This window comes from Bos mutus, chromosome 14 (assembly GCF_027580195.1).
Source record: "Bos mutus isolate GX-2022 chromosome 14, NWIPB_WYAK_1.1, whole genome shotgun sequence".
Lineage (NCBI taxonomy): Eukaryota > Metazoa > Chordata > Mammalia > Artiodactyla > Bovidae > Bos > Bos mutus.
This window is the reverse complement of record NC_091630.1, coordinates 68,757,926-68,770,766: the sequence shown is the minus strand read 5'-3', so window position 1 is coordinate 68,770,766 and position 12,841 is coordinate 68,757,926. Positions and strand designations below refer to the sequence as shown.

Here is a 12,841-nt window from a genome sequence, read left to right as displayed (position 1 = left end):
TCTTAGTTGTGGCATGTGGGATCTTTAGTTGTGGCATACAGGATCTAGTGCCCTGACCGGAGACCGCAGCTGGGCACCCTGCATCGGAAGCTCGGAGTCTCAGGCACTGGCCCATCAAGGGAGTCCTCATATAATCATTTTGAAGTGTCCAATTCGGTGGATTAAGTAGATTCATAAGGTTGTGCAACCATCACCACTATATGTTTCCAACACTTTCTCATCACTGCAAACATAAAACTCTCTAGCCAAAAAGCATTAATTCCCCGTCTCTCCTCCCCTCAACCCTCCCTAACTTATGATGCACTTTGTTTCTACAAATGTGCTTATTCAACATGTCATGCAAGTGAGATCTTACCATATTTGTCCTTTTGTGGCTGGCTTATTTAATGTTTTTGAGATTCGTTTACGCTGTATCACGCACCAGTCCTACATTCCTTTTCAGGACTAAATCCTATTCCATCGTACAGATACACACCGCTTACCAATTCACCCTCATGGGCACTTGGGATATTTCTACATTTTGTTATGGCAAATAATGCTTCGCTCAACGTTGGCGCAAGAGTATGTTCGAGTCCCTGTTCTCACTTCTTCAGGGTATATACCCCGAACTATCTGACTGCTGGCTCAAAGCATCTATTTTTAACTTTCTGAGGAAACAGTAGTTTACCACAGCGGCCATATCATTTTACACCCCCTAGCTGTATACAGGGACGTACACACCTGTTTTCATACTTGTTTCTACCGAAACGGCACAGTCTTTCACCCTTTCAGAGGTTTAACGCGTCCCTGCAGTGCCTCTCCTATCCCGGACGTCCCTTCCCCTGTACCGGGCCGCCAACAACAGAGCCGCACGGGCCCTCGCCGCGCCGGCTCACTCCCGCAGAACCCCCCTCTAGCTCGACGAGAAAGGACCCGCGCCGTGGATAGCATGGAGTCCCCGGCTCTGCCCCTCGTCCCGGGCCCACAGGGAACGAACGCTCTCGGCGAAGAACCCGGCCAAAACTCCTCAAGGCGCGGACTTTACGCCGCAGGGTCCCCTCCGTAGGGCCGAGAGAGGACTTCCCGGCGCTCCATAGTGACGTGGCCTCCGCCCCCAGCATTGCGCGTGCGTGACCCCGCCCCTCCAGGCGCAGCCAGGGCGGGGCGCACGACTCCCGAGGCCCCATTTCCGGCCGGCGGATGCCTGGGCCCAGCCGCAGTGCGCAGTCGCGGTGCCTCCCAGCGCTCCGCCCCGCCCGCAGTAAAACGGTCGCCCGGCGATGACGTCGCGGGGGCCTGGCCGGGCATCGCGGACTCCGGAGATGGAGGAAAAGGAGCAATTACGGCGGCAGATCCGCCTCCTGCAGGGTGGGTCGCTCCGGGCCCGGGTCGCGCGTCCCCTTCCTCCCCCTCGCTTCACAGCGGTCCCCTGCCCGCCTCCCCGAAGGGGGCCGCTCCCGCCCACGGGTCGGAGGCGGGGGTCCGGTCGGTGGGGAGGTGGGTGGGGTCGGGCCGGGTCCTGGGGACCCTGAAGGGGCGTTCCCAGCCGGCCCAGCTCATCCCAGCTCGGGTTTCCGCGGCGGGTGCGGGCGTTACCGGTGCTGCGGCAGCTGGCGGCGGGGCGGGTCGCTTAGTAACCGGCGGGAAGCGACCCTCCCCGCCGCCGCGGGCGTGCGCGGCCTCGGCCCCCCCGGCGCGCTCCCTTGCTCGGGGGCCAGGGGTGTGTATTTCTTCCCCGGACGCCCGGTTCTGATGCCTTTGTCCCTCCTTACAGTCACATTCTCCTTGATATTCCTGGCCCAGAATCCCCGGTCTTCAGGTTTTTCCAAACTTTTCCATTTTTAGACCTCAGACGGCATGTTGTTGTTCAATCGTTAAGTCGTGTCTGACTCTTTTGCGACCTCAGTGACTATAGCCCGGGGCTGACCCATCCCTCTGGCGGTGAAGAACCCGCCTGCGGTGCAGAAGGCACAGGAGACGCAGGTTCGATCCCTGAATAGGGAAGATCCCTTGGAGGAGGGCATGGCAACCCACTCCAGTATTCTTGCCTGGAGAGCCCCATGGACAGAGGAGCTTGGCGGGCTATGGTCACTGAGGCGACTGAGCACATGTGGACTGCAGTCTGCCAGCGCTTTGAAGGAAATGGGCTGCCGTTTCCTTCTCCAGGGGGTCTTCTGGACCCAAGGATTGAACCTGCATCTCTTGTGTCTCCTGCATTGGCAGATGGATTCTTTACTACTGAGTCATGAGAGATGGCGTGCTGTATTTTTTTTTTTAAATCATTTTAAAGGTTATTCCCACAAAGAGAAGATCTAAGAACTTGGGAAGTGTGTATTATTGGCAAGAGTTCAGTTGGGCTGAGCCCATCTACCAGCCACTTCTGGCCCTCCATCATACCTGCCCTGAGGTGTCACCAGGTCTGGACATGACTCTCTTTGGGCCTGGAGGTGGGACATATGGTGGGGGAGTGCTGTAACTGGAGGGCTTGTTGGCTGAGTTGTGACAGCTTGGGTGGTTCCAGCTGAGGCCTGTGTCTGCCTGCACAGCCATGCTGTCCAGGGGCTTCACCTGGTGGTCTCCTGCACTGAAACTCCAAATGTTAGGCCTCTTCTCTTCTTGTGGGAGGATGATGTGACATTCTTGTCACGTGTGGAGTACCCGGGGCGTCAGTTGTCTTACACTCGCTGTTGTGTGTGCCAGGCAGGGAGGTCCTGAAGGTGCAGCCCTGCCCCTTTGTGTCTGTGGGCTAGCCGGAGGCCTTCCGTGTGTCTCTTGAGGTGCTGCAGCATGGGCCCTGCTGGTCTCTTCGTGCTGGGTGACACTTCGCCTCAGAGGATTGGGAACCCAGCATAATATCCCTGCTGAACAGGGGATATTATGTCACAGGAGTGCATTTTAAGGATAAGCAGCCAGAAATAGGATTGAAGTAGGATCGATGGGAAGAGGCTCATGGGAAAGATCGGCCTAGGGGATTTAGGCTGACTGTCAGTGGTTCTCAGGCCCTGGGGCTGCCCCTCCTGTACTGGGACTTGGCAGGATCCAGTGGGGTCTACAGGGTGTCTGGTCAGCTGATGCTCCTCCAGGGGTTTCTCCCTGATTTTCCTCACCCTTCGGTTGACAGAGTCTGTGCTCCTGCCTCCTCAGGTCTGATTGATGACTACAAAAGCCTCCACGGCAGTGCCTCTGCCCCAGGCACCTCCGCCGCCCTGGGCACCTCCACCACTTCCCAGTGGCAGCCGCCCACTTACAACAGCAGCAGGACCTTCAGTGCTCGCTACCCTCGTCCGAGCCGGAGGGGCTTCTCCCTGAACCATGGGCCTGCGTGGCGCAAGAAATACTCCCTCGTGAATCGGCCCTTGGGCTCCTCGGACCCGCCCGGTGATGGTGCCGCGCAGCCGCCGCTCAGGGCTGGGAGCAGCCAGGGTCCTGAACCGCAGGAGTACATCCTGGAGAGGCAGGTGCAGCTCAATCCAGACCAGAACATGGTCATCAAGATCAAACCACCATCCAAGCCGGGCTCGGCCAGCACTGCGGGGGTCCTGCGGACCTCCTTGGAAGAATACGAGGACCCCCCCTGGAATGACCACAGGCCTCAGGAAGGTGAGGGTGAGTCCTCTGGTGCACAGCGGCAGCCCTCGAGGCAAGGAAGAGCCAAGGGGGGCTGCAGTGCGGAGGACCCCCTTCTGGTTTGCCAGAAGGAGGCTGGCAAGCCCCGGGTGGTGAAGTCAGTGAGCAGCGTGAGTGAGAACCCCTTGGAGCCCCGGCGGACGGTCAGGGCCCGCTTCCTGCCCTCCAGCCTGCCCCAGCGAGGCGGCATGGCCCTAGGCCGGAAGGCGGGCTCGCACTCTGTGGCCAGCTCTGTTACACAGCTCCGTGGGGACGGGAGCGCGAACACTGGCCTCTCAGGCCCATCCGCTGCCTCTAGCCTGGTGGTAGGCCCAGCTAGACCTGCTGTTGGACCCAGGCAGACCAGGGAGCCCTCGGTGCTGGTGTCCTGTCGAACCAACAAGTTTCAGAAAAACAACTACAAGTGGGTGGCTGCCTCGGCAAAGAGTCCTCGGGCCTCTCGGCGGGCCCTCAGTCCCAGGGCGGTGGCGGAGAACGTGTGCAAGGCCCCCTTTGCTGCAGCGGAACGAACAGAGAAGCCTCAGCTCAAAGCCGACCCAGATGCCGAGCCCAGGAGGCCTGCCGTGTCTGCCGTGCCTGCCGTGCCTGGGGCCTCCCCCAGCAAGTACAAGTGGAAGGCCTCCAGCCCCTCGGCCTCCTCGGCCTCCTCCTTCCGTTGGCACTCAGAGGTTGGCAGCAAGGACCGTGCCTCCCAGCTCTCCCCCATCCCGTCTAGGTCCCCCCCAGCGGACAGACGGGCAGTGGAACCCAGCAGCTTGCAGCCTGTCTTCAGTGAGACTCCGCTCTCCGCTTACAAAGTGAAGAGCCGCACCAAGATCATCCGGAGGCGGGGCAGTGCCAGGTGCGGGCCCCTGCCCCTCCCTGGGTCTTGTCTGGGCAGGGGTGTGGGAGGCAGGGAGGAAGCGTCGCCCCTAATGGGGCCTGAGGACGGAGCTTTGCCTGTGGTGCATCAGCATGTCTGGCAGGAATGAGGCCGCAGTTACCGCTGTCCTTTCAGTTAATGGGGAGGGGACGGGTGGAGGTGGCGCCAGCAAGCCCTCCCTTTCCCTTGTTGGCGAGAGACCAGAGGCTGCTGGGGTGGCTTCCATTCTGGGCCTGCGGGATGGTGGATGGACAGCTTTGTGCCCAGGCCAGGGGCAGGGTCTTTGCAGGAGAAAGGTAGCCAGGTGACAGGGACTTCCTCCCTCGCTGAAGGCATGTCAGCTTCCCTGCCCTCTACCCACTTGGGTCCAGAGGAGACTGGAAGATGGCACTGTGGCCCAGGGCTTCAGGGTCAGGGACTTAATTGTGGAAGCTGCCAGATGCCTCTGTCATCAGGCGTGGCGACACATGCCATCTGTCAGGGAGTCCCACTCAGGCCCTTCCCACCGCTGACCTTGCCCTGGGGCCCTGCTCCCCGGACAGGCGCCGTCTGGGCTGCTGAGCTCCATGCTCTCCTCCTTGGCCTTTTGTCTCTAGCGGCCTCTGTGTCAGCGAGTTTGGGGAGGGGAGCCATGGGGCTGGTGGCGGCCCCTCCTTGGGACGACGCCTGCCTCCTCTGCTCTCCCCCAGTTCCACGTGGGGGCTCATCTCATCTGGCCGAGGAGGTGCAGAAGATGGTCGTGGAAATACCTGGTGGGGGTCAAGGGCTGTGCTCCTCCGCCCTCCACCTGCCCTGGCTCTGGGGTCCTCCAGGGCTGCGGCTGGGAGCCGGGTGGGGTAGGGTGGGGGGATGGATGGGCAGGGAGCCGCTGAGGTGGATCAGGAGGGAAAGCGAAGTGGGGGGGCCAGACCCCACTGGGGCTTGGCTGCCTGCCAGGGCTGGTCTCTTGGTTCTGGGATCTGGGTGGGCGAGGCGGGGAGGGTACCTGCTAGAGCTACCTGCTCTATCTCTGCAGCCTTCCTGTGGACAAGAAGAGCAGCCCCCCACCTGCTGCCATGGCTAAGAGTCAGTTCAGCCTGCGGCGAAAGCAGGCCCTCCGGGGAAAGAGCAGCCCCGTTACGAAGAAGACACCCAACAAGGGGCTGATGCCGGTCACCAAGCCCCGGCCGTGCTGCCTGCCTCCTGGCCGCGCCTACGTCCCCTCCAAGGAAGGTACGCTGGGAAGGGTTCCCTGGGCCTGCGCTGGCTCTGTTCCCCGCTGGGACCCACGGTCTCCATCCACCTTGTACTGTCAGGCCCTGGCCCAAGAGCTGTTCGGCCTGGCGGGCAGTGGGCAGCCTGGGCTGCGGTGCTGTGCGCTGCGCTCGGGGCCATGGAGAGGCTGCCAGACAGGCACGTGCGGCCTCTTCAGGACATCCCTCCATGCCTGCACGGCCGCGTCTTCTTGGCAGAGGTGGGAAGGGGATGAGAGGGCGGCAGGCAGACAGCCCTGAAGGGGGTGGTGGCCTGGCTGGTGCCGTCCAGGGCCCCTCCCTCCTGTCCTCGCTGCCCTCCCTGTGGGCTGCTGCCTCCTCTCAAGGCCTGAGCGGGCCTGGGAGGGGTCTCTCTGCTCTCTCAGTGAGTCCCTGGCACCCCCCACTGTGGCGATGGCAGTGCTCCGGGGGGGCTGGTCCTGGGTGTCTCCTTGGAGCAGCCGTGGCTTCCCCACGGACACACCAGGGATCTGGTCCTGGGCGCTGCTGCCAGGGCTTGTGTTCCAGGGACTGTGCTGCCTTAGTGCTCAGGGCCCAGCTGGGGTCCGGGACGGCATGCAGCACCTGCACAGAGCCGGCCAGAGAGCGTGGGCCCTGGGGGCCCGGGCGGAGGCCCGTGCTGGGCGGAGAGGGCTCCAGCCTCCCTCCCACCCAGTCTCCTTTGGCTGCATGTCCCTGGGTTCCGGCAAGCATGGATTTCACCCTGGTGGCAGCAGAGGGAGCCTGTCAGCAGCCCCTGGGGGCTGCCAGGGGAATGGGTTGGGGGTTGGGCCTTGGCTGCGGGACTGACTGGAGAGAACAAGTGGAGAAGCCTCGTGTTTTAAGAGGCTGGCAGGGGCTGGGGAGCCCACCGGGAGCCTGAGGCCAGCTGGGGGCTCTTGGGGCAGCCGGGAGAGGGATCGGGGTGCTTTCTGGAGGCTGGGCATCTGCGGGGCTGCACGGTCCCTATCCGGTGCTCTTGGTCACAATGTTGTCTCTGTCAGCAGAGAAGCTGCAGGCGGAGCTGCCCCCACAGGTAAGGCGCTGCAAGGGGGTGGTGCTCAGGGCCGGGAGTGGGAGGCGGGCTGCCCTGGAGCTGGGGGTCCCGGAACCCTGAGGCAGGGGTGTTCCCTCCTGCTAGCAGGGAGTGCGGTGTCCAGGAGGGGTCCCGCATGGAGGTGGTGTTTCAGAGGGTCTTGAATGATGGACATGGCAGGAGGGGGTTGGGGGGGGTGTCCAAGCAGGGGCGCTGTGCTCCTGCCAGCAGAGCCCTTGAGGGAGCTGGTGGGTGTCTGCCGGGTGCTGGGCTCCCGTGGAAGCCAGTGTGTGTGTGGAGCGGCTGCTGGGCAGGCGTTGAGGGTGGCACGGTCGCGGCAGACAGGGCCCTGGGCCTCTTGGCGGTCTTTCTGCTGCCCAGAATGCTGGGTCCTGATGCAAGGACCAACGCTGGCCTCGACTGTGTCCCTGCCAGCCCTGTGCTGCCCCTGCCCCATGGAGCCTGGGCTGCGGGCCGACGGGCCCAAGGCAGACAGTTGCCATCCTGTGTCCTGGGACCCTGTGGAAGGAGCACCATGCGGTCAAAGAGGTCATTCTGTGCCGTGGACTGGGAGCGCTCTCCAGATGGCGGGGAGGTTAGCACTGTGGACTGTCCATGTAGAGTCCTGGGGGCCCACTCTCCCTGCTCCAAGCTGGAGGGCTCTGGTGGCTTGGGGGTCAGGGTGAGGACTGCCCCAGGCCTGGGAACAGCCTGGCTGCGGCCGTGCTGTAGCCGCCATGGGCCAAGGGGCTGCCGGGGAGCTAGAGAGCAGGACAGGGGCCTGTGGGTAGTGTCCCAGGGCCGTGGGCTGGAGACGCTATAGGATGCTCACCCTGTTGCAGGGTGAACAGGGTGAGGGGTTGACAGGGCCACGGATCTGGTGCCAGGCCACAAGGGGGAGGTGGCATGTGTCTTCCCTGGAGTTGTACCTGCACTTGGGAACCGCGTGGTCCCGTTTTAGGCCTCAGGCAGACGGGTGCAGGCTGGGGACAGTGGAGGCTGTTCCTGCTGGCAGGGTGCTCTGCTGCTCCGAGGGAGGGGGGAGCAAGGCCGTGGGCACCACAGGGTGTGGGGTGCGGACCCCTGCGCCTTGTGCTGTCCCCACTCAGAGGCGGACAGATCAGCTTGTAGACATGCGGTGACCATGCTCTGCAGGGGACATGGAGGGGGAGCTGGGAAGAGGCTCCTCTTGGGGGGCTTGGAGAAGGCTTCTGCTGGCTCGGCCACTCTTCCTCCCCCCACGTGTCCTCCACCCCTCAGCCTTCCATGTACCACACCTCTGTGCTGGGCTGTGCGCTGGTTCCCGTGGTCCGAATGTGCCCAGGCCGGGGCGTGTCGGTGGATGGTGAATGCAGAAAGCTCCTTGGGTGCTTGTAAATAGGTCGAAAAATTTGCCTTCAGGCGGCAGAAGCACTCTGCAGAAAAGGAAATCCGCGGTGGTGTCTCAAGAGCTACAGGGGGTGGGGGGCAGCTTTAGCCAGGCAGGCAGTCTGGGGCGTCTCTGAGGAGCTCCCTCTGAGCCCTGAACCTACCTGTGTGAGGAGAGGCGAGAGGGAGGGGACACACCTGTGCAGGCGAGGTTGCGGTTGCGTTGCGTAGGAGCTGTAGGGCTGAGCTCAGCAAGTCCTGGAGTGGAGACCTGTCCTGCGCAGCATCCCAGAGGGCGGGAGAGGCTCAGGCCAGAGGCAGGTGGGCCTGGAGGGTGGGAAGGGGCGCCGTGCCACAGTAAGGAAAGGGGGTCCGGTTCGGAAGCCGCTGAGGGACGGTGGAGGCTCAAGGGTCCTATGGGAGCATGCTTGGGGACACAAGGCGGCCGTGTCCGGGCCTGAGGAGTGACTGGGGCCGGAGGGGCAGGAGCTAGGGTGTGCCTGTGGGAGAGGATTGACCTCCAGGCCCAGGGCAGGGGTCCTTTCCCCGAGACTTGATGGCAGGGAGCTCATGGGAGAGGCTTGTGTAGAGACTGGGCAGGGGTGAAGGTAGGGGTGGGGGCAGGGCTGAGGGGCAGCATTTCCCCGGCTCCCCACCCCTCCCGGCTCCCTCCCTTTCAGCTCTGTGCGGGACTTGGGCTTTTATCTAATGTTGTGGGTACTTGGGGTGCACAGGTGAGCCCCTCCTGGCCCCATTGGCGGGCCTGAGCAGCTGTGTGTGTCCATGTGTCTATATCGCCACAGGGGCGGCCCCTTCGTCTGCTTGTCTGCGGCTTCTCTGCTCTGTTTCCCCACACAGACCTTAGTGCCAGGTGCAGCCCTCCTCTCTCAGCCTGTGCCTGCCCGGCTGTGGGCTGAAGAGGGGGAGGGAGAGCCATGGGGTCCCCTCCAGGCCTGCTGTGCAGCCCGGCGGCCAGAAGAGGGCGCTCTCACCCTTCTTATTCCTCGTCCACCTTTTTCTGGTAATTGATTGCCTAATTTTCTCTTTATGTGAAAGAAAGCAGATATCAAGTAATTTGCAGCAATAACCTGCTAATGCTGGGCCAGTATCGAAACTCCCCTGTTCATTTCAAGTGGCAGATAAAACACTAATACATAATTATCCTTGCAAATTGGATTGTTTTAAATAACCAAAAGGCTGCGGCCAGAAGAAAGCGATCCCATCTCCCTTGAGTTACTATTGCAGTGTAATTGCCGCGTTCAATCAATTTCCCTGGCATTAGAAATTCCATCACAATCAACATTAAGCTTTATTCATTGTGATGGCTAAGAGCCGGGCCATTTCTCCTCTTTTTCTTAACTGGCAAAATTAATCAGGGAAAAGATTTTAAACATTTACCCGTGCGAAAGAGGTCAGCTCTGCCACTATATTGCTCAGCAGATAAGAGGGCTAATAAAAAGAAAATTGAATTACTAATGATCACCAGGAACAGAGTATATAAAACCTGGCAATCGCCGGCTCAGGAAAAGGGAGAATCAATTTTCTTGGGACAAGGTGCGCTCATTTTTTATTTTGGCGCATATTATCAGCAATTTAATTTGAGAGCGCATAAACAGGAGGAAACAGTTAGGGAATAATGAGCCTGGAGGTGTAAAGTGCCGCAGGATGTATGCTGTACACAATTTATTTGGCACAACAGATAATCGCTTTAATTGAATTCAAAACTGCATTGTTCAGCAGGCGCATGGACACTGCGCCTGGGGACTGAGCTGGAGGTTCAGCCTGACTCCGCCTCTTACTTTCTTTCCCTTCCCTGCCTCTCCCCTGCTTTCCTGGCTCCTGGCCAAGCCCTCAACCCTCCCCCTGACCCTCCCCCTAGTCCCTGGGCCTAAAGTCCAACTCTGGCTGGGGGAGGGGCAGGTGGTCCCTGGGGTCACCATGTGACCCCCCCCCCCCCCCCCGTGCTCCCTGGGGAGTACCTGCACCTTGGTTGCCAGAGACCTCAGTTGATTGCCTCAGGGCAGACAGACCCCAGAGAAGGCTGCAGAGAAGAGAACCTTAAGTAGAGAGCTTCTAGGGAGTGTGTTGAGGCCGGGCGCTCTCCAGCACCTGGGGCTTCAGGGCCCGCTCTGGGGTTCCCCTCCCCACCACACTGGGCCCAGCACTGTGACTCAGGTGCCCTGAGGTGACAGGCTCCATGTGTACCGAGGACCCTGACTCCTTGTGTGCAGAAAGGGTGCAGTGGGCGCCACGGGAGCCCGCACTGCGCTTGCCACTTGGCTCCAGGCTGGCTTCCTGCCCTGTCCTGCAAGGGGGCTTCCTGGGAGCAGCAAGTGTTTGCTTCTTGGGCCAAGGAAAAGCCTCAGGCGACTGCATGGGCAGTGGCGTCCTCATCTCCTGGGGCTTGCTGGGGCGGGGCCTCCTCTGCCTCACCTGCCCAGGACAGGGGGCACATGGCCATAGCCCCCACCGCTCGCCCGCCTGTCCAGAGCCCTGCTGCCGGAGCCCCGGATGTGGTGGGGCTGTGCACGCAGGCCATGTTTGATGGGAAGGGCCCAGGTTTCCTGGGGGGAGCCAGGTGTGGGTCTGAGGGCCGCGGGGCCTTCCCTCAGGCCTGCTGGCCTCACGCAGCGCCTGCCTCTGGCCGAGAGCTTGCCAGGCTCGTGGCGGGTGCTCCCCACACATCCCTCAGTCTGCTGTGCCAGCCACATGGTCTGGAAGGTCTGCCGTCACCTGTTTGTGAGTGCAGTGGGGCGGGCACGCATCCTCGGTCACCAGCAGAGAAGGCAGGGTGGGGGGGCCTTGCCCAGTCTTCACCTTGCAGCCCCAATCCCTGTGTCCGAGTTTGTCCAGGAAGCTGTCAGGGAGTCTCTCCCATGTAAGCCCCCCATGGGCCCCTGCCCCGGCTGCCCTTCCCTGCCGTTCCTGGGCTCCTCACCAAGGCCCCGGTGACTGTTTCTGCCCTCCCCCAGCCCAGAACAGGGGCCTGTGCGGACCAGGGGTCCCTGAGGCGCACAGCCCCCTGATGGACCCTCTGCGGGCAGACTGAGGGGACATCCTGGGGCTGCCTCCCCTGCTGTTCCATCATTTGGGCTTGAAGGGCCCACCTTGGGGCTGTTCCCAGGTCCCTGGGGTGCCCTCCTGTGCCAGTGGAGGTCAAAGCAGGCCCTCAGCTGCCTGGGTGCCAAAACCAGCCCTTGGGGCTCAGTTTGTTGAGGGCCCTCTGCAGGGCTCTCCTTGAGCAGCACCAGCTCAGGGACTTGGGGTGGACACCTACAGGGAGCCCTCCGCCCGCCCGCTGTGTGCTCAAAGCCATCCTCACTTAACCTCCTCCGTGGCCCCAAAGTTCTAGGTGTGCAGCAGCCCTGCTCTGACCACTCTGCCTGCGCTGCCCCTCTCCACACCCTCCCTGCCCCCTCCCTGCCCCTCCCGTCTCACCAGGCCCGCACCCCTCCCGACAGGGCCCCGCCCCACCCCCACCCCCTGCCTCTGACCAGGTGTGCCCAGCGGGCAGGGGCAGGCAGTGAGCCAGGTAGTGGCCCCGCAGCATGGCTCTCGGAGGCAGCCCGGAACCCGCTGCTTGGCGCCGGACAGCCCTGTGCCTGGCCTCACTGGCCTCCGGGCCGCGGTCTGTGGTCAGAGGGGCAGAGTGAAGCCTGCCCTGGGCCTTCACGCTCGTCAGTAGCGTTTTCATCACTAGTGCCCTCTGGCGGCGCTTTGGGAGGGCCAGGAGGCAGGCTTGCCATGGCACAGAGGGCACACAGGCCTGAGGGCCTCCTGAGGCGTCCCCGTGCTGGCCTGCGCCCTGGTCCTGGGGCCTCCTCGAGGCGCAGAAAGCCCCGGCCCTGAGCCTCCAGGCTGGTGCTGACCGGGCCTTGCTCTGTCCCCGCATCCTGGGCATTTCTGTGCCGGTTGAGGGGACGGGGCGGTCAGGTGCTGAGGGCAGGTTTGGTGGATGCTAGACTGGCTGGCTGCTGGATTTTCCCACCTTAGAGTAATCTGCGATCCAGCCTTTCCCACTGGGGTGCAGACGGGTTGTCAGTTTTACTGCCGCAGACACTGCAAAGGGCGCGAGAGCAGTTCCATCCAGAGCTCTGCTTCCCTAAGGGAAAAGGAAAACGCTGAAGCGGGCCCTGTGGAAGGCAGTCGCAGCAATCCTGAGCCTTGCGTAAACTGTCAGGCGAGTCGGAGGCTTCCGGTTTATATCTGCCTTGGCGGCGCTAGTTAATTATTTGGGCAGAGCTGGCGTGGAGCGCGTGCAGGTGCACGCAGTGCCGTGTGCTGCTTGGCAGGCGCTGGCCTCCCTGGGTGCTGTGAGCTCCAGGAGCCGGGGCGCAGCCATGACTCCAGCTGAAGCCCGGGGATCTGCTCCTGCCTGGGAAGGAGGGGCGGTGTTCCCTTGCGGCTGCGGCCCTGGCGGCTTGTGGGCAGGATCCCCAGGCGTCTTGACGAATGCGGATGGTGTGCTGGGGCGGCCCCACCTGGCTGTGGCTCAGGGACCCAGTCAGGGATTGGTGCTGGGAGCTACCTGGGAAGCAGGGCCGCGTCAGCCTGAGCCCTCTGGGCAGATTTCTTTCCTGCCAGGGCCAGGCGTGAGGGGGAGGGAGACCCCCCCAGGCCGTGGTGGGGGTGTCCCCAGGGTGGACCTTGTGGAGCCGGCCTCAGGAAAGGGATAGTCGCCGAGCTTGGAGTAGTCCTGCCCTGAGTCCAGCTTTAGTGGGAGGAGCAGGAGAGACC

At 62.3% G+C, this 12,841-nt stretch overlaps 1 protein-coding gene across 2 annotated transcripts in view; it reads left to right on the top strand.

The window, feature by feature from the left end:
- Nucleotides 1-1,228: 1,228 nt before the first annotated feature.
- ZC3H3 (zinc finger CCCH-type containing 3) overlaps nt 1,229-12,841 on the top strand; it is a 63,094-nt gene continuing 51,481 nt past the window's right edge. For both annotated transcript variants that reach the window (XM_070382491.1, XM_070382492.1), the window contains exons 1-3: nt 1,229-1,347; nt 3,124-4,447; nt 5,484-5,680. In XM_070382491.1, coding sequence (XP_070238592.1) covers nt 1,260-1,347; nt 3,124-4,447; nt 5,484-5,680 — 1,609 coding nt within the window. In that variant the 5' untranslated portion in view covers nt 1,229-1,259. The remainder of the gene's footprint in view (nt 1,348-3,123; nt 4,448-5,483; nt 5,681-12,841) is intronic.